General features: G+C 31.7%; 3 protein-coding genes across 3 annotated transcripts; 2 read left to right on the top strand and 1 right to left on the bottom strand.

Annotated features, from left to right (window-relative positions):
• Positions 1-1,485: 1,485 nt before the first annotated feature.
• On the top strand, positions 1,486-9,163 carry LOC103840502 (precursor of CEP14-like). Its single transcript, XM_033280426.1, has one exon. It carries the CDS (start codon positions 7,346-7,348, stop codon positions 7,664-7,666), a length of 321 nt encoding a protein of 106 aa, XP_033136317.1. The 5' UTR covers positions 1,486-7,345; the 3' UTR covers positions 7,667-9,163.
• Positions 9,164-9,608: 445 nt separating this feature from the next.
• LOC103840501 (protein GRAVITROPIC IN THE LIGHT 1-like) lies at positions 9,609-14,721 on the bottom strand. The gene has a single exon (XM_009117009.3). The coding sequence runs from the start codon at positions 12,456-12,458 to the stop codon at positions 11,109-11,111; it is 1,350 nt and encodes a 449-aa protein (XP_009115257.1). The 5' UTR covers positions 12,459-14,721; the 3' UTR covers positions 9,609-11,108.
• A 3,391-nt stretch (positions 14,722-18,112) lies between these two features.
• Positions 18,113-20,434, top strand: LOC103840500 (protein transport protein Sec61 subunit alpha). The gene is made up of 7 exons (XM_009117008.3): positions 18,113-18,209; positions 18,458-18,811; positions 18,884-19,111; positions 19,195-19,549; positions 19,623-19,747; positions 19,821-19,956; positions 20,047-20,434. The coding sequence occupies exons 2-7, from the start codon at positions 18,468-18,470 to the stop codon at positions 20,284-20,286; spliced, it is 1,428 nt and encodes a 475-aa protein (XP_009115256.1). The 5' UTR covers positions 18,113-18,209; positions 18,458-18,467; the 3' UTR covers positions 20,287-20,434.
• Positions 20,435-21,923: the final 1,489 nt, after the last annotated feature.

Below are 21,923 nucleotides of genomic sequence, written 5' to 3'. Positions count from 1 at the left end.
AAAAAAAAAACTAAATGTTTAATTATTTACTCGATAATATAAATCGGTGAAACGAAAAGTTTAATTTTTTAAAAATCTTTCTAAATTTATGAAATGTTACAATATCTTTGAATATGATAATAAAACAATATTTTACTAATCTTATATATATAGTTACGATTTTAATAATGAAATAATAATCCGAAAATATATATATAGAAGAAGATACAAATACATGTGAAAGTTTGAAATATTCTATTCAATGAAAAAATTATACCGTAAGCTTATTATGTTTTAAAAATTGATAGACATATATATATTATAATATATACCAATTTAGAATTGAAAACAAAATGTTTTTATAAAAATAAATTAAAACATAAACCCGCGCTGTTGCGCGGATCGAGATCTAGTTTTACTACATTATATTCTAAATTTTGACGCAATTTTTTTTGGTTTGATAGTAAATTTATAAAATTATCATCTTATTTTACTTAACATTAGTCGGAGAGCTTACCAGTAAATATGCTTAAAATACAAGGAATTATATATACATATATATAGATAATAAATACCATATTTATATATAATAGCATTTTTCTTGATATTTTTGTTCAGAATTATATAGAAAGAATCAAGATGTATATAATATTTATTCGGTACAGAATTATCATTTACTAAGGTTGCAAAGGTTTAGGAGTATAAGTGAAGGTGGAGCAGTGGAGGCCCATTTTGAAGTCTTAGGTACCGGCCATGCTCTTGACTTTTCTCTGCCTCCACGATTTTGTGTTTACCTCATTAATGTCACGAACACATTAATGTCACGAACACGCTTGGCAAAGTTGGCATAGTTCTACCGATAAAACAGTGACAAAATCAAATAAGTCAACAAATTTAATGGTATTAAAATATAATACTATACTAGATCTCGATCGGCGCAACCGCGCAGATTTTTGTTTTTATTTATTTTTATATAAATATTTTGTTTTCAATTCTAAATGAGTATATATTATAATATATATGTTTCTATCAATTTTTAAAACATAATAAGTTTTCATTATATTTTTTCATTGAATATATTGTTTCAAACTTTTACATGTATTTGTATATATATATATTTTTCAGATTATTATTTCAATATTAAAACCGTAACTATATATATAAAGATTAGTAAAGTATTATTTTATTGTCATATTCAAAGATATTGTAACATTTCACAAATTTAGAAAGTTTTCAAAAAATTAAACTTTTCGATTCATAGATTTATATTATCGAGTAAATAATTAAACATTTAGTTTTTGTTTAATTTTTAAAATAAACTATATAGTTTAAAATTTGTTTTCATTGATTTAAGGTAGTAAAGATTAATCATTGTTGGATAATATGATTTTTGTTATTTAAAAAAAAATCTTTAAAATTTTAAAAGGTAACATCGACAAATATTTAAATATTTAACATATGGAGGTATAGTATTACAATATTAAATTATATATATTTAATTTATACTATCTATAAATCCAATGGATCATCTATTGTTTAAATCCAATTATTGATAGCCCAATAAAAATTTCTGGTAAGTTCAAAATTTAAATGATAAGATTAAATGTAACATGACTTTCTAGAAATGGGTCCATTAGATTCATTTTTTTTTAAATCACAAATGAATCAAGGTCGTGACTTTTGTTTTAATATATAAAATATAAAAGAGAACGATTTCTATTCATTAGATATCTTATTGAGATATATAAGAAAGCTAGCTTGTGACATTTTTAAAAGTTGTAGCAACTCTATATATTTTTGCATCACCATAGACACAGTGTGTTATATGTTTGTGAAATCAATATATGGCAAACAGTTTTTTTTTGTAATTAATATTAATATTTTTTCCAAAATTGTGAAAAAAATGCAATTTAAACAAGTATATGTTGCTGCATCACCATTATCATGTGAACTGATAGGTAGTGTGCACCAGCGTTTTTTAAATGTGTAATAGCCAGAACTAATACATTATAAGTTTCTCTTAATGCATGTCTAGTTTTGTCTAAATATTTTCTTGTTAAAATTTTGCAAATTCTATATTTTAGTAAATTCACTTGACGAAAAGCTACTTATCCAAATGGCCCTACTTCAAATGGATTATTGATCAGTTGTAAAAAGATTAATATAGTCATATAGACATTCTGTATTTAGTTAGGCTCTATATAACCATGACTGATCATCGCTCGAAGCACTTCGTTAAAAAGATCATCGCTTCCTTTTCTTTCTTAGTCTTATTTGCTTTCCTTTTAAACTCTATGTCATGTAACTCAGGGGTTCTCCTTCACTTTTGTCCTTTTGGACTCCATCACAATGAATTATTCAGTGTTAAAAAAAAAATTCTAGGGTAATGCAGGTTAGTTCCATTATATCGATCAAAATGTCATGATTAACTTTCATAGGGATTTTTTCACAAAACAAAAAAAATTCGCAGGGTTTCACAGAATTAGTTATTAACTAAATTTTTTTTTTCTTTTTGTCATCAACATGTACAAATTCATAATGACTTTGTAAACCAAACCGAGTGATCTGCATCAGTGACGGAGCCAGCTGAATCATTGAAAGAGGTCAATTTCCCTATAAACATCTATTACATGGGTCAATGAATTAAGTTGGTGATAATTTTTTATTTTTTTCTTCAAAATACAAGTAAAATTTTTTGCTCTTAAAAAACTATGTGGGTCAAGTGACCCCTGTGCTAAAGCATTGCTTCCACCACCGATCTGTATTCATGTGAATGACAAAAGACGGTTGCTTCCTAACACTGTGTGCTAATCCATCCGCCATTGAGTTTTGCATCATTAGTAGATAGATAATCTCTGATTGGGTGAAACTCTCTTTCAAGACATTGATATCTTCTAAATAATTTACAAAATCTGGCCATTCTTCTGATTCTGAAACTAAATTCACCAATTGAGAGCAATCTGTTGCAAACGTAACCTGATATTGACGTAAGTTCCTCATACATTCCATTACCCAGAGTAGCGATTCCATCTCCGCATGAAGGGAAGATAGGCTAACCCTAACATTCCTCGCTCCCAATAATCAATCAAATCTTTCTAATGAGTTGAACCAACCCTGAAAAAGTATCACCCTCTTTCCACGAGCCACTCTAAAACACCATTTTCATGGGATTGATGGTAGGGTCGTATCCACTACTTGTGGTATTGTCCTCTGATCATTTAATATTTGTGCCTCAAACCACAGTGTTGATTTTGTTTCTGTCAGTTTAAGTGTATCCATAGGATCCATATCAAAATTACTGAAAACTTTATTATTTATAGCTTTCCAAATATACCATAGTATCCATGCAAACTGATTATCTTCCATCTTCGGGAAAACTCTCCAGAAAAGATGATCCATGTTTGTTGAAAGAGAACATGTTTGAAAAATAGTTGGATTTGATGGAATCTTCGAGAGAGCCCAAACCTGAACTGGTGGAGGACATTCAAAAAACACATGGTTTATCCATTCCTCGTTGGCTCCACATCTGACGCAACAAATATTCCCTTGCATCCCCCTCGCTTGTAAATTTTTCTTCACTGCTATACACCCTGTCAGTAATTGCGATAGGAAATGTATTAACTTTGGTGGGCACCGTGTTTTCCAACAAAAAGTCTTCAGAATATCAACTATGGGGCCAATCAGTAATGGTGGTATGTCCCTGTCTGGATAGATCCGCTCTACTTGGTATCCTGATTTGACTGTATATTTTCCATTTTTAGTGAAGTTCCATCCATCTCTATCTACCCTCTGAGTCATGCTCAGTGGTATGCTTTCTATAAGTTTCACATCATGTGAATCCACCAAAACCCGAATTGTATGTGAATTCCAGGTGTGTGAGTTAGAGTCAATGAGAGACTCCCATTTAAGGTCCGGATATAAATTGTATTGGTAATTATTAGCTGGTCTCGAGCGAGTGGTTGGAAGCCATGGATCATTCCATACAGATATAGAAGAACCTGATCCCACCCGTTTGATTAGTCCTTTGCTTACCAGAGATCTAGCACAGACAATACTCCGTCAGCCATATGACGAAAAATATGAACGAATTGGTTTCAGAGGTGAGGCATTCCTGTAATACCTCCCTTTGAAAACTCGAGAGAATAAAGTATTTGGCCTCTCTATCAAACACCGTAACTGTTTACCAAGCATCGCTGTGTTGAAGACAGTGATGTCTTTAAACCCCAAACCTCCTTCATCCTTATTTACACATACTTTGGGCATGATTTTCAGTGCATGCCTCTCGTACTTCCCCCTGGGCTACACCAGAATTGTGATACCGTGCTTGTCAATTTTTTGACCGTTGCCTTAGGTAAACGATAACAGGACATCGTATGATTTGGCAATGCCGTAATCACTGATTTAATGATCACTTTCTTTCCTCTTTTTGTGAAAAAATTTAAAAGTTCATCCATTGACTCTATTATTTAAATAATCATGTACAAAGCTAAAAACTTGAATTTTTGACACACCCACCCCCCCCCCCCCCATATTTTCTAGTAATCCAAGGTATGATCTCATTCCTCCAATATTCTGAATGCCCAAAATATCTCTTAATTCTTGTCTGACAAATTCGTCAACATAATGTCTAAATTGAATGGAAGACTTATCAAAATTTATTAGATGTCCTGAAACTTTCTCATATTCCTTTAAAATCCTAAGAATGGTTTGACACTCTTCGTTTTGAGCTTTACAAAAGACAAGACTATCATCCGTAAAAAGCAAATGAGATATCGATGGGCAAGCTCTAGCTACCTTCATTCCCGTTATTTGTTGCCTTCTCTCTGCCTTTTTTATATTTGCAATTAAAGCCTCAGTGTAGAGAATAAATAAACAAGACGATAAAGGATCTATTTGCGTAAACCCCTATGTGGAACAATGAGGCCACGTGGTTGACCATTTATGAGAACCCGATATTGAACCGAAGAAATACATTCCATCATCAATTTAATTCAATGAAGATCAAACCCCATTTTCTACAATAAATAAGGCCTTAATAAAGTCTCATTCCACTCTATCATACGCTTTGCTCATATTCGTTTTAATTGTCATATACTTTCCTTGACATGCTTTATTGGTCCACAATCCATAGAACATTTCCTGGGCGATAAGGATATTATCAGAAATCAATCTTCATGCCACGAATGCCGATTGAGTTTCGGATATGAGTAAAGGAAGATACACTTTCAATCGCTGACACAAAACCTTGGAAATTATTTTATATCCGACTTTACAGAGACTGATTGGCCTCAACTCTGTCATCCTTGTAGGTCTCTCCGTTTTTGGGATCATACAGATATTAGTAATATTCAAACGTGCATTTATTTCTCCCAAACCAAGAAATTATTCACCATCCCTGCCAAAACATTCTTAATAATATGCCAGGTGTGTTGAAAAAATAGAGATGTCATGCCGTCCGGTCCTGGCGCCTTTTTCTGGGTGCATCATAAACAGAGCCTCTTTAACCTCCTCCTTCGTCGCTAGCCTCACCAAATGTTGATTCATCTGAGGAGTGATATCCAGGGTAACCTCTGTCAGGAAATTATCGAATTCTGACGGAGAAGTGGTACTAAATAGCTCTTTAAAATAGTCTGCTGCCACCTTTTTCACACCATTATCCTCTGTAATCCAATTTCCATTAGCATCATGTAGACCAACAATTCTATTACAAACCCGCCGCTGCTTAGTTAAAATGTGATAAAATTTTGTGTTAAGATCCCCAGATAATTACCACATGTTTCTGCTTTTCTGTTGCCAATAATCTTCTTCATTCTTATATGCATCTTGTAATTTCTTAGACACCTCGAGAATATCTTCCTGAAACCTGGTATTACCTGTTTGTATCTTTTTAAGTGCTTGTTGTAATTCATTTACTTTTTTTTTCCATATGATAGATGAAAATTATCCATAAATTAGGGTAAGACCACGTCATAAACATGTATAAGCAATTAAGCATGATGTATGACATTTTAATTTTTAATAGATAAGTATATTTTTTTAAATAAAGAAATCGAGTTTTGAAGCTTAATATACAAATCATAAACATGTATTTGTCTCAATTCGTTTTCTCTTTGCTTTCTTCAAATTTGATTCGATCTGAACAACGTAGTTTTTAATCGACGCCCAAGATTATAGTAAGCAATAACTAGACATTCGCCAGCCATCTAATATTTGATTAGATTTCGTGTTTTCAATGTTTTGTTTTATGATATTTTAAGTATCAATCAAAATAGTGTTAAACAAGAAGCTTGAGAATGTGAGTAACTAACATTAATGTGTTAATAAACCATTTTTTAGTAAAACTGATTTTAATAGTCGTCAAAACTCAGACTAGAGAAAAAAGAAAACTCCAAAAAAGTTGGGATAACAACATCAACTGGAAAGTGTGAAGCTTGTGAGCCTAACCTTTGGCGGTGGCGTGAAGACCACCGTTGAAAATGGTGGCTGGCGGCTTCTGAATTATGAAAAACATCAACTTCATCACGTATACCAAACTCATCCCACGTGTTACATCGTACGTAATACCGTATCCCCGGAGATTTAATTAGCCTACCTAACTAATTAACTAAATAAGTCTAACAGCATTAAATTGATTCACTACGTACTTAGGACTCAACTTGATTCACTAAAGATTATTCTGATTATTGCATACTGATTAAACTAGTACTCTCGTTGATGACTAATCCCTTTCTTTTCAAGTCAAAATGATCGTCTTCGTTTCTTATAGTTTTTATTTGATCTTTGACTTTAGCCTCCTTACAAATTAAGTACATTTCACATTTTGGATAACAATTGTTTGGTAATATTCATCTTTTTGCGGATGATAACTTCACTTTTTCCTCTTCAGGCTGCTGTCTAAAATTTCCTCTTTGACTTTTGAGAATCTAATTCATTTTTCTATGTACAATTGAAACCTCCAAGAATATTTTTTATTAGGTTTTTACATGACTCTTGGAACGTTTGATCTGTATTTCTCAATTCACTTTTTCCGAATGACAATATAATGAAATTTGATGGAAAACATATTGTTGAAAATTATAACCAAGTTATACTAATTTGCTATGCATGCATGTGGTAGAGTCTCACGTTAGACTTCTTCTATTCAAAAGAAAGAAAAACAAACACAAAAGACAAATAGTGATTCCACCAATTCATACATTAATCAACATTCTAAAATAGGAATTGTCTTTCTCTCTCTATTATATTGGCTATATATATATACATAATACTTCATGCTTTTAAAGCAACCTTAAGTCTTTGAATTATATAGAATTCATCTCTCTCTCTCTCTCTTTCTATTTCTCTGAATTTATCCCCAAAGATTTTCATGGCCGTTCGTCTAGTAACCATCGGGATCTTCATTGTCTTTGCCATCATCGTCGTGGCCTTGCCGTCACCGGTTTCTTCAAGAAAGCTGTTGGAGATGAAAAAACAAGAGAACTTGACGGTAAGAGAAGAAGAGAAGAGTCATGTACCTCACGTGACCAATACCACTACGCTAGCAGCTTTGCCAAAGGGCAAAATCCCAAACTCGACGCCGAGCAAAAAGGGTCACGCCGCCATCTCAGCCGTGAAGCCCCGATCTCGACATCTTTCCACCGTTGACCGGTTTCTTCAATCCGTTCCAAGTCCGGGCGTTGGCCATTGATAGTCTTCGTTAGATTAGATTCCTTTTCCAATTTTAAAAAGTTTAGTACATTATTTTTCTGACTAATATGATACGAAATTTCCACGAGGTAGACCATTGTTTAGGGACTTTATACATTCTTTTTTTATTTTCTTTTTTTAAATTACGTTTTTCGCGTTACCAAAAATTTTCCATGAGTAAATAATCAAAAGTTTATTGGTTCGATATGGCACGGGTTTAAATTTATATCCCATCTTGTAATAATAACATTGTTTTACTTTTCTTCATGTTGTAACAAGTTTTGGGAGTCTAATGTTGTAACAAGTTGTCTCTATTGGCCGAGATTAGTGAATCTTATTCAGTCGACGTACTTGATGAGTTGAACATTTACATATACCCATGGTCTTGAAATTAGTGGATGAGGGGATTTACAATAATACATAGAGAGATAATAGAAGTACTATAAACAATATCAATATAGTAATAATGTTTATATTGTACTACTAACGGATTTTAATAAACTAGTGGAAAGTCTTTGTATTTAATATTGAAGTCCATATTGGAGATTCTAATTGAAACTTTAATTGGATATTGATTCTATAGTGAGAAGTTGAGAGCCAAATGAAAAAATACTTGATCGAAACCTCTTTTTATCCATGGTTTATATTTATGACATTTCAATCATAGTAGTAGTACCCAAATGAAAGGTGTTGTACGTGTGGAGGTATATAATGTTCACCGCAAGATTGTGACAATCCATTGTCGGGATGGGCCGGCGGCCCGCAGTAATAGAATGAGTCGGCCCGCATTGCGTTCTCAGTTAAGACTTAAGACTTACCTATATAACATTTTCCTTATCCCTCGTAAACTCATTTGACGTGTCTACTGCTTGCCTTTCGCTGCCCCCTCACTTTTAGTTTCCTTTAGTGAACTTATAGTTTCTCGTAAATGAGGACGATTATGTTTCCTTTTTCCATTTCAGTAATCAGTAGTATCATACTATCAATCTACCATGGCCTTGACGTGGAATAACTATCCTGATAAGATATGAGTTTGGTGAGTAGGTCTCAAATAAATATAGCACGACTTAGATTTACATTCTCTTTGCTTTATTAATCTCTTGTCGAAAGGATACTCAATTTTCTTTGAAAGTCTCTTAAGCTTCTTCAGAATTGTTCTATCTTTTTTTCTTAATATATGTTACCTTTCCTATATGATGTCTCGATCTTTGTCTTAGCCTACATAAATTTATTCATTTTCAATAAACTCAACATGTAAGCTCTCAATTACACGAATTATTACAAGTCATTAGAAACACATACACATTCAATGAATGCCATTTCTCGTTATTTTTTGTGTTCTACTTTATAGTAATCTTAGAGCTCATAACTACAAACTAGTATAAAATCATAAACATAAAATTTATAGAATCATACGCAAGAGTTTTAGATACAACTTGTCATTATAAAGTATAAACAATGTAAAAAAAAACAATGCAATTTTGAGACATGCCCTTGACGCAGAGTTTACAAGTTGGTTAGAAACTTAGAACTATAAGATCGAAGCTCTTTCTCACCCAGCCTTGTTTTCTACACACATGAGTCATGAGGTGATTTCTCTTCAGATAAAATAGCCAGCTAGTTAGAATCTACGACAATTAACTAAAATATATTAGGTGAACCTTATATCACCAATTCACGCCAAAAGAATTTGTATGAGTGGGACAAAATTTCCATAAAATTTGATTCTATCACTTATTCATTCTGACATGACAAAAAAATCAGAATATTCGTATCACCACAAAGATGAATAATCGATATACATATATATATATATAAATTATATATATAATTAAATATTTCTATATGCGTTTTATAATATTTGATTCACTAAATTGATTAGTTAGTTATTACTTTTTTTAATAATGTGTAGTTTAAAAAAATTTGTAATGGAATATTCTTACTTTTTATTAAATTTTAATTTTATTTTTACGGATCAAATCAGATATTTGATAAAAATATTGATTTTTGGATCTTCAGTATTCCGAAAGAATATCGATTGAATCAAAAAATAATCATTTATACGGAATAGAATGGATCACGAATATCCGAAGTTTGAATATTTCGAATATCCTTAAAATTTTGAATACATAGTTTTCAGATATCCTTAAAATTTCGAATATCCGACTCTGTGTCCATCCCATATATAATATAAATTAAATAAAACGAATTAACTACACAACGACATTTTTAATTGCTGACTACTCCAACAAGTTAAATTTTAGGTTGGTCGTGTGTGGACTCTTATTAGCCAATTTATCTCAGTAGATTGATTGTCTTAACTCACACACATCTGTCTCACTCCCTTACTCAAATGCAATCTTTAGTTTTCACTCTTTCTCTTCCTACCTATTCATCATCCGCATGTTTTCTGATATCTTCAGCTCACGCATACCATTCAATACATACGTTCTATTGATTAGTATAATGTTTTGACCGTGTGTGGACTCTTATTAGCCAATTTATCTCAGTAGATTGATTGTCTTAACTCACACACATCTCTCACTCCCTTACTCAAATGCAATCTTTAGTTTTCATTCTTTCTCCTCCTACCTATTCATCATCCGCACGTTTTCTAATATCTTCAGCTCACGCATACCATTCAATACATATGTTCTATTGATTAGTATAATGTTTTGACCATCTCTAACCCAAATGTTTGACTATGGGTGTGATTGGTAGTAGCTGTCCACAACTTCATTTATTTATACGCTACTTAATTCACAGCAATCAAGCTTTAATAAAAAAAAAATTAAAATCACATTTTTTGAAATAACCTACAAATATACAAGTGCTCTGTAAAGCTAAATATTCACATTAATTTTTGAAAGCTTTCCATAAAATTCTACACCAATAAAATTTAAAGTCACAACAAAAAATTTACAAATTTTTTTCTACAACAAATTTTTGATGCTACAATCATTACTAATCGGACCATATAAACCGATTCTAATCTTACTTTCCAAGTTACTCCATTTTATTGTCATCATATCTTTACTAAATATAAATAAAACTAAAAAAAAAACAAATTTAAACAAGTTAGTTTTACCTGCCAAAGATATTTACATGCATGGTCCGACCAACTCAAGAGTCAAGACATAGAATACTGAATACTATACCACTTCCATGGCATTCTACTGTGCTGGGTTTTATAATCTATAACTTTAAACAAAATAAAATTCTTTTTTTTTAGCAACAACAAAATTCTCATTGATCATTTTCTGTAACAGTGTCAGACTGTCAGTGTGTCACTAACTAATTCATTGATGAGATCCCTCCCGCCATTTTCTAACACCGCTCACATTCTCTTACGCCTTCCAAAACAGGTCCCACCATTCCTTTTACACGCGCCACCGCTCTTTTATTTCGCCGGCGTGTCAAAAGACAACGTGTTTATCATCTTTTCATGAACGGGGGAGATGAAAACCGGCCACCGGAGATAAGTAAATCTGGCTCTGAATCACGTCATGGCCAATTTTAAACCCGGGAACAACCGTGAACCCGACCCGGATATCCGCATTATCGCCGGAGACGAGAGACTCGTCACCAGTTTTCACGCTCTCCATGTAAACTTGAGAGAATCTACATCCTCTTTTGATCTGAAACACCGTGACGTTTTCGCTGAGACAAAACGCCAAGCAGTGCAGAAGCCAGATCCCTTTAGCCATCTCACAGAACGTTACAAAGAAACCCGAATCCGGAAACCCGCCCGAGTTAACCAGCTTCCTCTGGTTCAAGTTCCCGAAGAAGGAACACTCCATCTTCGCGTCTACAACGCTCAAGTACTTATGACGAACAAACCTCGCAAAGGAGGAACCCGGGTTCCGGGTCAAGTACTGAATCGGGTCGACGGATCTTAGATTAAAATATTCCTCACGGCTCCGTTTCACGTCGACGTTAGGTAACGAGAAGCTGCGAGATTCGAAATTCTCCAGCATTTTCCCGCAGACGAAGGACTCGAACGCGAAGCAGCGGTCACTTGGCCTTGCGAAGACGGTGGATGCGTTTCGGACTGCGGCGGAAGCGGCGGCGTCGAGATCCCACCTCGCCGATTCCATCTCCTTTACTAACGATTTAACGAAGGCTCTTACGGATCTCAACGTAAACCCTAGAATCTGAACGAAGTGGCTTAGATTCAAATTCGAAAACAGAGAGACTGATCCAACCTCCGTGAGCTTCTTCTCCAGCGATTTGTTGAACGACGAGTGTTCTTCTAGCTTCGTCTTCAATGAATCGATTCTTGATTGCTTCTCTGTAACTTCTGATTCGAGCTTCTTGATTGTGATATCGTAAGTCCTCATCAAGCTCTGTTGCTCCTGAATCTCAGCGAGCATAATCGCAACTTGCGGAGAAAGATTCAGCTCCTTCCTTAGAAAACTCTGTTTCAGCTCCGATAACGCTTTAAGCTCCTCCACCACCGCCGTATCCGCCGCTTGTATCGCGGCGTTGTCGTACGGATGCTGCGCCATCTGAAGCTCTACGTACGCGGCTTTAATAGAAGTCGTGCTGGCGAAGATCTTCGCAACCACCGCCTCTAAAACCGCTCTCCGTCGCTCTCCACTCCTGCTGCTCGAAGGAATCTTCAGATCGAAGACGGAGTCTCCGTCGTCATCCTCGTCGTAGAAGTTTGGGTTATGGGGCTTCAACATGGAGGAGACCTTCGTCGACGTCGTCCTCAGGCTGCATACCTTCTGGAACGTTCTTGCAAGCTTGCTTTTTCTTCTGACAGATGGATTCTTCTTCAGTGTTTCCATTGAAACAGAGCTTGAAAATTGATCTTGTTGTGTTGTGACTTGTGAGAGGAGATTCAAATGGGTTTTTTGAATTTTGTATTTTCTGACAGTTTAGGAGAGTACAAGTTGGCTGAGTCTGATACAGCAAAAAGAAGAAAAAAGAGTGACCTAATTATTATTTTTAAAAGAGCAAATATAAATATAATATATTCTCTTTTGCTTTTTGTATATTTTATAGTATAATTTTCTACTACGTTCTCAAAAAAATAAAGTATACTACATATATTGTTTTATATGTTGTATATCAGTATAGAGAAAGTCAGAAAGCGTATGTATAATACAATAAGTTAATCATTTGATTTGTATGCGTGCATTGATGTGTAACAGACTAACAGTACGAGTAAGCGTCGTTTACAAGGATATTGAAGGTCGGGTCATTTTGGTCGGAGAAGGCAGTGATTAATTAATTATAAGCACTCATATTTTTTTTGGTCTAAATATATACTCATAGGTAATTATGTCTTGACATATTTACTATTGCCACTGCGTAGCATAATTTGTTTTTATCCTATGTTCATGTTTAAATGAGACATAAGAGTACTTTTTTCTTTTTGAACCAATACATAAGATTCTAATATGTTTCAGATAAATATATAGTAAAAAGGAACAAATGTGAGAAAATTGGTGTCTTGATAAAGAGCTTATATATCAAAATATAAAATAAATAACTAATGGTTCTAACTAGTTTTATCGTAAAATGCGAGTTTCCAAATTGTTTATCAGTTTGTTTGTGAGATGTATAGTACCTGAGTATAAGCATTCGTCCAACTAAAAAGATGTATAATATCAGCTTTTAATTAGTTTATAACTAGTAAAACTCATCCGCTGTCAAAAAAAAAAAAAAAAAACTAGTAAAACTCATCCTTTTATTTTAAGCACGTTTCAAAATCTAAGCATGCATGAATTTTTATTGTACATACTCTAAACTAGTATTGAGTACCATAGATATATTATAGGGGCGCCTCAATAATTTAGTTATACATGTATCCCAGTGGTTGTAGAGCGCATTATCGAGTGTTAGGTGTTGGCCCCTACTATGTAGGGGCGCCAAAATCTTTTTGTACTTTAGGCATTAGTTTACACTGGGTCGGGCCTGGATATATACAATTCAAATATTCAACACACGCACATGTACGTGTGCCTTATGGTCACTTATCATATAATATGAGCATATCCTAAGTTTTAAGAAACACTGGATGTCGCCTAATACGGTAGGATGATTACAAAGTTTCAAAGACAAAATGGAGTGGATTCGATTTGAATTATTCACACAAAATTCCTAAATATAGCTTTAGAGTAAGTTGATCAAAAAAAAAAGCTTTAGAGTAAATGTAATTGAGTATTATACACTGTGTATATGTATTATGTATAACGCAATCTAGGAATGACCCTAACACTTGTATTTTCTACAATATAAAAATAAAAGTGAAAATAGTGATAAAGCAATTTTGAATATCGTAATTCAAGCTAGCCATAAGGATAAATTAGTGGGTGGGTCCAACAAATGTTAAAAATTCGTGAAGCCGGGTAATCTAAGTTAACATGATATGTGTCTTGTATGTTTAATAAACTGACATATAGTTCACAATGCCATCTTATATATTAAAATAGAAGTCACAACCTTGATTCATGTGTGATATTTTTAAAAATGGACTCTCACTATAAATCAGTTATGATTCATTTGTTCCTACTAATATGACTTAATAATATATCATTCATAATATAACAATCAACTCCTATAAAACCGGATTAGTTAACAAACACATATTTGATTTCTTAATAAATTATACATAGTAGTAATATAAATCATTGCATAGTTCAAAATACTAAACCGATTTAAATAATTTAACCAATATATATATATAATAAGTTGTATTAAAATAGAAATCATGACTTCCTTCATGTGTGATTTTTTAATTTGAACCATTTAAAAAAATATTAATAGTATTTTATTATATTAATAATATATATAATCTTTGAACTACTTTAGTCATAATAACTTTTGATATCTTTTAGTTTTAAATATAATTTTTTTTTAAATCAAACAAATCTGTTTAAAAGATTTTAACAAGATCTTAATTTTCAAAAATTCTATGTAAATATTTTTTACAATTCGTAATTATTTTTAAAATATTATTATACATTAATATATTTTATAAAATAAAGAATAAAAGTTTTATCTTATTTTACCTATTATATAATCATAATCAATCATATTAAGAGAAAATTATTATATTGAACTAAACATGATAAACTATATTAAATTATTAGATTTATATATTTTATTTTCAGAAGTATTTATGTTCAGAATATAATATGTTGGTAACAGGGGTTAACATTAGCAAACTATATAATACATGTATAAAAATTAACATGTATTTTATTAAAGCTAATAATATAAAAAATTGTTGTATTTATTTTAATTATGATATCTTTTCATTTTAACTATATATATATATATATAAAATTCTAACGAATCTATTGAAAAATATTTTAACAATATCTTAACTTTCAGGAAGTTTATGTAAATATTTTAACTAATTTTTTTAATTAGCAATGAACTATTATTATTCATTAATATGTATTCAATTATCGTTTACAAATGAAACACAAAAATTATATCTTATTTTATCTATTTTATAATAATAATAATTCATGTTAAAGTAAAAATATTATATTGAATTAAATATGATAAATTATATTAAATTGATAAATTTATAATTTTATTTTCATAAATATAAAATATTTATACTAAAAATATAATACGATGACATAACCACTTAACATTCGCAAACTATATGATACATTATAAAAATTGATATATCTTAGATTTTTTTTATATATAAAGAATATATTTTTAAAATGAATAAACGTAAAAAATATTGCTATAAGGAAATACGACTTTGAAGGTTGGCGGGTCAAAATTGAATATAAATTTGATATAAAATAATTTTTAAATATGTTTTTTCATACATATATTAATTTGTTTAATAATAAAATCCAAATACAAAAACATAAATATATAATAAGAAATGACAAATACATGTGATGATTTTAAACTATTGATTGTTACACCATGTAAACTATAAAAAAATTATATTTGAAATAGGTATATAAACATTTAAATATATGGTTAACGTTAAAATTGTATACCAGTAATGAACTAAAATAAATATATATATTTATAAAACTGAAAAAGAACACCCGCGCGGTTGCGCGGGTCAAGATCTAGTTACAATTTACAAGAAAAGTTTAAGGTTTCCCCTCCAGGAAGTACAATGCCATTGTTAATTTTTTTTTTAAAAATCTTTCTCGTTCCATTCACGTGCGGATTTAAAGTGTCATTTTCTTTTACTCCCTCCGTTTTATATTAACTGTCATTTTAGAAAAAAAAAATTGTTACAAAATAAATGTTGTTTTCGGTTTTCAATGAAAAATTTATTAATTTAATTCTGTTATTTGTTTTTCTATTGGTTGAAATATGATTAGTTGTATATGTAATTGTGTTTTTATATAAAAAACATGTAAAATTAATTGTTTCCTTAATTCGTGTGCAAAGTCTAAAACGACACTTAATATAAAATAGAGAGATTGAATAATCTTTATTCTTTGTAGTTGTCATTTTAATTATGTTTACATACATATATATATAATTAACATCACCATTTATAGATAATATCGTGCCTTTATTTTCTGTATGGAAAAATAGTGGGCTTAATCAATACGTCTCATTGAATACTCATGGCCGGGTTCTCTATAAAGACGTTGCAGAGGAGGTAGTTTTGACTTTTGAGGAATAATATCCTCAGGTATTTGAGAACGCAGACCTACTCATTACTCAATATGTGACACGATTTCCATAATATGTGAGTTTCTGTTTTGCATAGTGTATTCAAATTATAACAATTTTTGAAACTAAAAAAAGATAAAGATGCTGTCTATATCGAGCTGTCAAATGATTTTAGTTCTATTTACAAAGCTTCAGGTTGGTCAAAATATCTATAAATTGTTATTCGATTCGTTTATCCTATTTTGTTTATAAAATTAGCATCTGACGTTTTCATCTATATCTATCATTTGATCAAACCTAGAAAATAGATTTCATCGTTTGACCAAACCCAGATTTTCGTTGCATTACATTGATCAAATTGGGATTTTCTTTTCCTTTCAGATAGCTATTATATTTTCACTGCTCATAATAATAAATATAAAATATTGTTTTCGTTGTGTATTAATGGTGATCTTATTGGTTGTTCTGTTCCGGTCTGGTTACCCAGTCCACCTCAAGTTTGAGTAATAGAATGGCCGTTTGACGTCAAAAAAAAAAAATGGTGATCTTATGATAATATTTTTTTCTTGAACGTGCATACAAAGCGGAGATTTAAGAAAATAATATATGAATGACTTATATTTTCTTCAATAACTTTTGTGATTTCATTTAATTTTATAATTTTTTAGCTTTAAAACTTTGGAATTGCAATTCAATTTAGAATCCTTAAATTTAATTGTAATTCTGTTATAGTAATCAAATCATATTATGTTGAATTTATAAATACATTAACAGAGATTTAAAATATCTAAATAGATCATCTATGTTAGATTGTAAAATGAATCAAAATATTTAAATCTACCCTATTTGAAATCTAATAGAGTTGATTTTAACTTATATAACCAATAACACCTCCTAAATATTAATATGCAATATCCGTGAGAAACAAAGCAAATTACAAATACTAATATTTTTAGAAACAAATATCTGATATGTTATATATATAATAAAAAAATTACGTATAAAGTAATATAGTTATTATATTTATGTAAGTTTTACAATGTTTTTATTTATTAAATATTTTATTTATTTATTAAAGTTTGAAAAGTAAATATCTTCTTATTTTTGTAACAAAATATACTATTTGATATTATCTTTGATTTTTATTTATTTTAAAAAATATTTCTTTTTACGAATTAAATCGAATATTCGTTTAAGATATAAAAAATTTCGGATATCCAGACACCAAGTATCTTGGTTGCTGCAGATCGAATTGAGTCAGATAATTGATTATTTAGATGAAACAAATCATATATATCTCAAAAAAATTCGGATATTCGATTTGTGTCCATCCCTTGTATTAGGAGAGGATAATCTACTAATATATTTTATATGAAAAGAAATCAATGTATTTCTTTGTTTGAAATGTAAATTTAGTCACAACTTACAAGTGGTTGTAGAAGTTGAAAGCCGAAAATGCTTGAAAATAGAACGGAGCATGAATACAAAATAGAAATCAAAAACAGAGGGGAAGCCAATGTAAAAACAATAAAAAATAGTCAATGCCGAAATCACACGCAGAGTTTTAGAAAGGTAATCAGTTGACTCCGTCAAAAGAATCAACCAAAGGGCCTAATTGCAACAAATTGATTTACACAACAAACGCAAGTGGGTTGAATTTAAGTCCATTGTTTTATCCAAATTGTCTAGGATTAACTACTAATTAATCCCATCCACTAACAATGTTATTATCGATAATAACAGTTTTTTTTAATATAAAATCAAGTCGTCATCACTTGGCCATAGTCTGCCACGTGTGCGATTCTAATTGGTTTGATGACATGTAACTATCTTCTTGTTTAAAATAGCTTCGAGCGAAAAAATCTTGGAACACGTTTCTTCTTCTTCTTCTTCGCAGCGCTTACTCTCAAGCTCGCAGAGAGGTAAAGCTTCTTCGATCCCTAAACTACATAGATTGATAATCCCAAATCGTCTCCGATCTTTCTTGATAATTTAGCTTCCTGATCTAGTTACAAAGATTCATCCATGATCTATCAACTTTTCGCAATATAGATCTGAGATTTTCGTGAAACTTTTAGGTAGATCTAATCTATGGGATGTGATCGAATGTAATTTCGTTGAGTAGCAATTAACAAGTAGCTATATCGTTCTTGCTTATGACTGTTTGCAGAAAAGCTAAAATGGGAGGAGGATTCAGAGTATTGCATCTGGTGAGGCCATTCTTGCCTTTTCTCCCAGAGGTGCAGAGTGCTGACAGGAAGATTCCATTCAGGGAGAAAGTCATCTACACAGTCATCTCCCTCTTCATCTTCCTCGTCTGCAGCCAGCTTCCTCTCTACGGAATCCACGCCACCACCGGTGCTGATCCCTTGTATTGGATGCGTGTCATTCTTGCTTCCAACCGTGGTACCGTCATGGAGCTTGGTATCACTCCTATTGTCACCTCTGGTCTCGTTATGCAGCTCTTGGCTGGCTCTAAGATCATTGAGGTTGACAACAATGTTCGTGAGGATCGTGCTCTCTTGTAAGTATTTGTGATTTTTTGAGCTCTGAGTGAGTGAAGGATTGTTGTCTCATGTGTTGTGTGTTTTTGTAGGAATGGTGCTCAGAAGCTTCTTGGGATTTTGATTGCCATTGGTGAAGCTGTTGCTTATGTTCTTTCTGGAATGTACGGTCCTGTTGGTCAGCTTGGTGTTGGAAACTCTATTCTCATCATCCTCCAGCTTTTCTTTGCTGGTATCATCGTTATCTGCCTCGACGAGCTTCTTCAAAAGGGTTATGGGCTTGGCTCTGGGATCTCTCTTTTCATTGCAACCAATATCTGGTATGTTAAAAAGCTTTAGTCTTTTTATGCGAGAGATTGTTTTTAGATGCATAAAGTTTTCAACTTTTGTTGTGGTGACGCAGTGAAAGCATTATCTGGAAATCATTTAGTCCTACAACAATCAACACTGGTCGTGGAGCTGAGTTTGAAGGCGCTGTGATCGCCTTGTTCCATATGCTGATAACTAAATCCAATAAGGTTGCTGCGCTCAGACAAGCTTTCTACAGGCAGAACCTTCCCAATGTTACCAACTTGCTTGCAACGGTCTTGATATTCCTGATCGTTATCTACTTCCAAGGCTTCCGTGTTGTGTTGCCCGTGAGGTCAAAGAGTGCCCGTGGCCAACAGGGCTCTTACCCGATCAAGCTGTTCTACACCTCCAACATGCCAATCATTCTCCAATCTGCTCTCGTCTCAAACCTCTACTTCATCTCTCAGGTACTTCCTTTTGTTTCCGCATAAAGGATTTTAGGAAAGAACCTTTATCTAATACAATCCGCCTTGTCAACAGCTACTCTACAGGAAGTTCAGTGGAAATTTCTTTGTAAACCTATTGGGGCAGTGGAAAGAATCAGAGTACAGTGGGCAATCTATACCAGTTAGTGGTCTTGCTTACTTGATCACAGCTCCAGCAAGGTAAATGCTCAATTACCAACACAATGATAACTCAGTTTTCAGTTCTCTGAATATATGTTTTCCATGGTTACAGCTTCGCCGAGATGGCAGCTCATCCGTTCCATGCTCTGTTCTATATCGTCTTCATGCTCACCGCTTGTGCCCTCTTCTCAAAGACTTGGATTGAAGTCTCCGGGTCTTCTGCTAGAGACGTAGCCAAGCAGCTCAAGGTATTGTTGAAACCCAGTTCCATTGACAAAATTTTTTTTTAACACTGTCCAGTTCTGGGAACTCACTTGATTGAAATATATAATGACTAGGAACAACAAATGGTGATGCCGGGACACAGAGAGTCTAACTTGCAGAAGGAGCTGAATCGTTATATCCCAACGGCAGCTGCTTTTGGAGGAGTTTGCATCGGTGCACTCACTGTTTTGGCTGATTTCATGGGAGCCATTGGGTCAGGGACTGGAATCTTACTAGCTGTGACGATTATATATCAGTACTTCGAAACCTTTGAGAAGGAAAAAGCGAGTGAGCTTGGCTTCTTTGGCTTCTGAATGAATCGAGTCTTATAAAAGGTTATACTTTGTTGAGACTAGTGAGAAACTCCACTGTAAGGTTCAATAGACCATCAAACTGGTATATACTTTTTGATTAACCAACAGATTTACCTCCATTAGTATGTTAAGTTCTGTGTTATTTTTTTTTCCTACGGTATTTACATACTGGTACCCTTTTAACATGTTTGACAGAACAGATAGATCCTTAAAAGGTAACCTTTTGAAAGAAAAGAAAATCATTAAGAAATAAGTTACTCAATATAAATAAGGCAATTCTCCTGATACACCATTTTCAAGTTTTGATCACAAATAAACCATAAGGAGGAAAATAACAAAAATGTTTTATTTAATATGTAAAAGGATCATAATACTCTAGATATATAAAAAAATTGAAAAATATATTTTTTTATAGTTTTAGACTATGGGGATGATTGGTTGGGGCTATAGATGCTCTGGACAGCCAAAATTTAGTCTACAGCTATATATGTGAACCAATCGAGCTTTGCTTTCCTTAAAAAAACTCACAGCAAAAAAATCTCTGCAAAATCAAAATATGGCTGTAGAGAGCTTTATTTCCAGAGCAAAAAATTAGTGCTTTAGAAATCTACATCAAAGAAAGCTACAGCAAATAAATCTACAGATTAAATTCTACAGCAAAAAATATAAAGCTACAACACTTACCAATCATCCCCTATATATGTTTTCAAATTCGAACTTTTTTATAAATTTTTTTTCTAATTTTTCTTTTAGTTTTTATAAAATATTTTAAATTTTTATTTTCAAATTTTTATTTTTTATTTTATAAAATTTTAAATCTCAATCCCAAATCCCCACCCCTTAACTCTAAATCTAAGTTTGATTAGTTAACCTTAAGGGTGTAAGTATATATTTACATCTTTAATGAAATATTTTGGTTATTTTGATCCTTAGAGTCTATATTTGTGACATAAATTTTTTTAGTGATATCCTAGAGTATTTCCCATATAAATATGTATTATATTTTTTATTAACAAATTATCAAATTGATTAGTATTGTACAAAAAAATATTTTTAATTATTTCTTTAAGTAAAGACTATGTAATTATCAAATATGATTAAAATATATATATATTATAATTAATGATTATGAATAATGTAGATTTGATAACAATTTGTGTATCCTCTCTTTTCTTTTGTTTAATTTTATATTATTAAAAAATTAAACAAACACATTAAACATATAATAAAAAATAGATTTTTATCTTATACTTTATATTTTCAATTTTTAAAACGAATATAAATGATTAAAAATGGTAAAAATTCCACACTGAAAATTTTGTGATAAATGGTTTAACTTTTTTTTTTGTTTTAACAAGATACAAATGATCATAAATCGAATGATATGAAGTCTCATTAATAGATATTCATATATATATATATATATATATATATATATATATATATAAATCGAATGATATGAAGTCTCATTAATAGATATTCAAATATATATATATCATTAAAATTATATTATATACTATATAAAATATATAAATATATTATTTTAAAATTTGCATTTATTTTAATTTTGAAATTTTGTATTGATAAATCTCACATTAAAACTTTTGTGGGTTTAAATTTTTGTTAAAGTAAATATA

Source organism: Brassica rapa, chromosome A09 (genome assembly GCF_000309985.2).
Source record: "Brassica rapa cultivar Chiifu-401-42 chromosome A09, CAAS_Brap_v3.01, whole genome shotgun sequence".
Lineage (NCBI taxonomy): Eukaryota > Viridiplantae > Streptophyta > Magnoliopsida > Brassicales > Brassicaceae > Brassica > Brassica rapa.
Note: the sequence above shows the minus strand (reverse complement) of the source record. Positions and strands in the feature narration are given on the sequence as shown.

What these genes read in the sequence shown, in the direction of transcription:
- LOC103840501 (XM_009117009.3), bottom strand. Translation starts at nt 12,458, where the DNA reads ATGGAAACACTGAAGAAGAATCCATCTGTCAGAAGAAAAAGCAAGCTT.
- LOC103840500 (XM_009117008.3), top strand. Translation starts at nt 18,468, where the DNA reads ATGGGAGGAGGATTCAGAGTATTGCATCTGGTGAGGCCATTCTTGCCT. An exon ending in TTCATTGCAACCAATATCTG is followed by an intron (nt 19,112 to 19,194) that starts GTATGTTAAAAA and finishes GTGGTGACGCAG; the next exon opens with TGAAAGCATTATCTGGAAAT. An exon ending in TTGATCACAGCTCCAGCAAG is followed by an intron (nt 19,748 to 19,820) that starts GTAAATGCTCAA and finishes CCATGGTTACAG; the next exon opens with CTTCGCCGAGATGGCAGCTC.
- LOC103840502 (XM_033280426.1), top strand. Translation starts at nt 7,346, where the DNA reads ATGGCCGTTCGTCTAGTAACCATCGGGATCTTCATTGTCTTTGCCATC.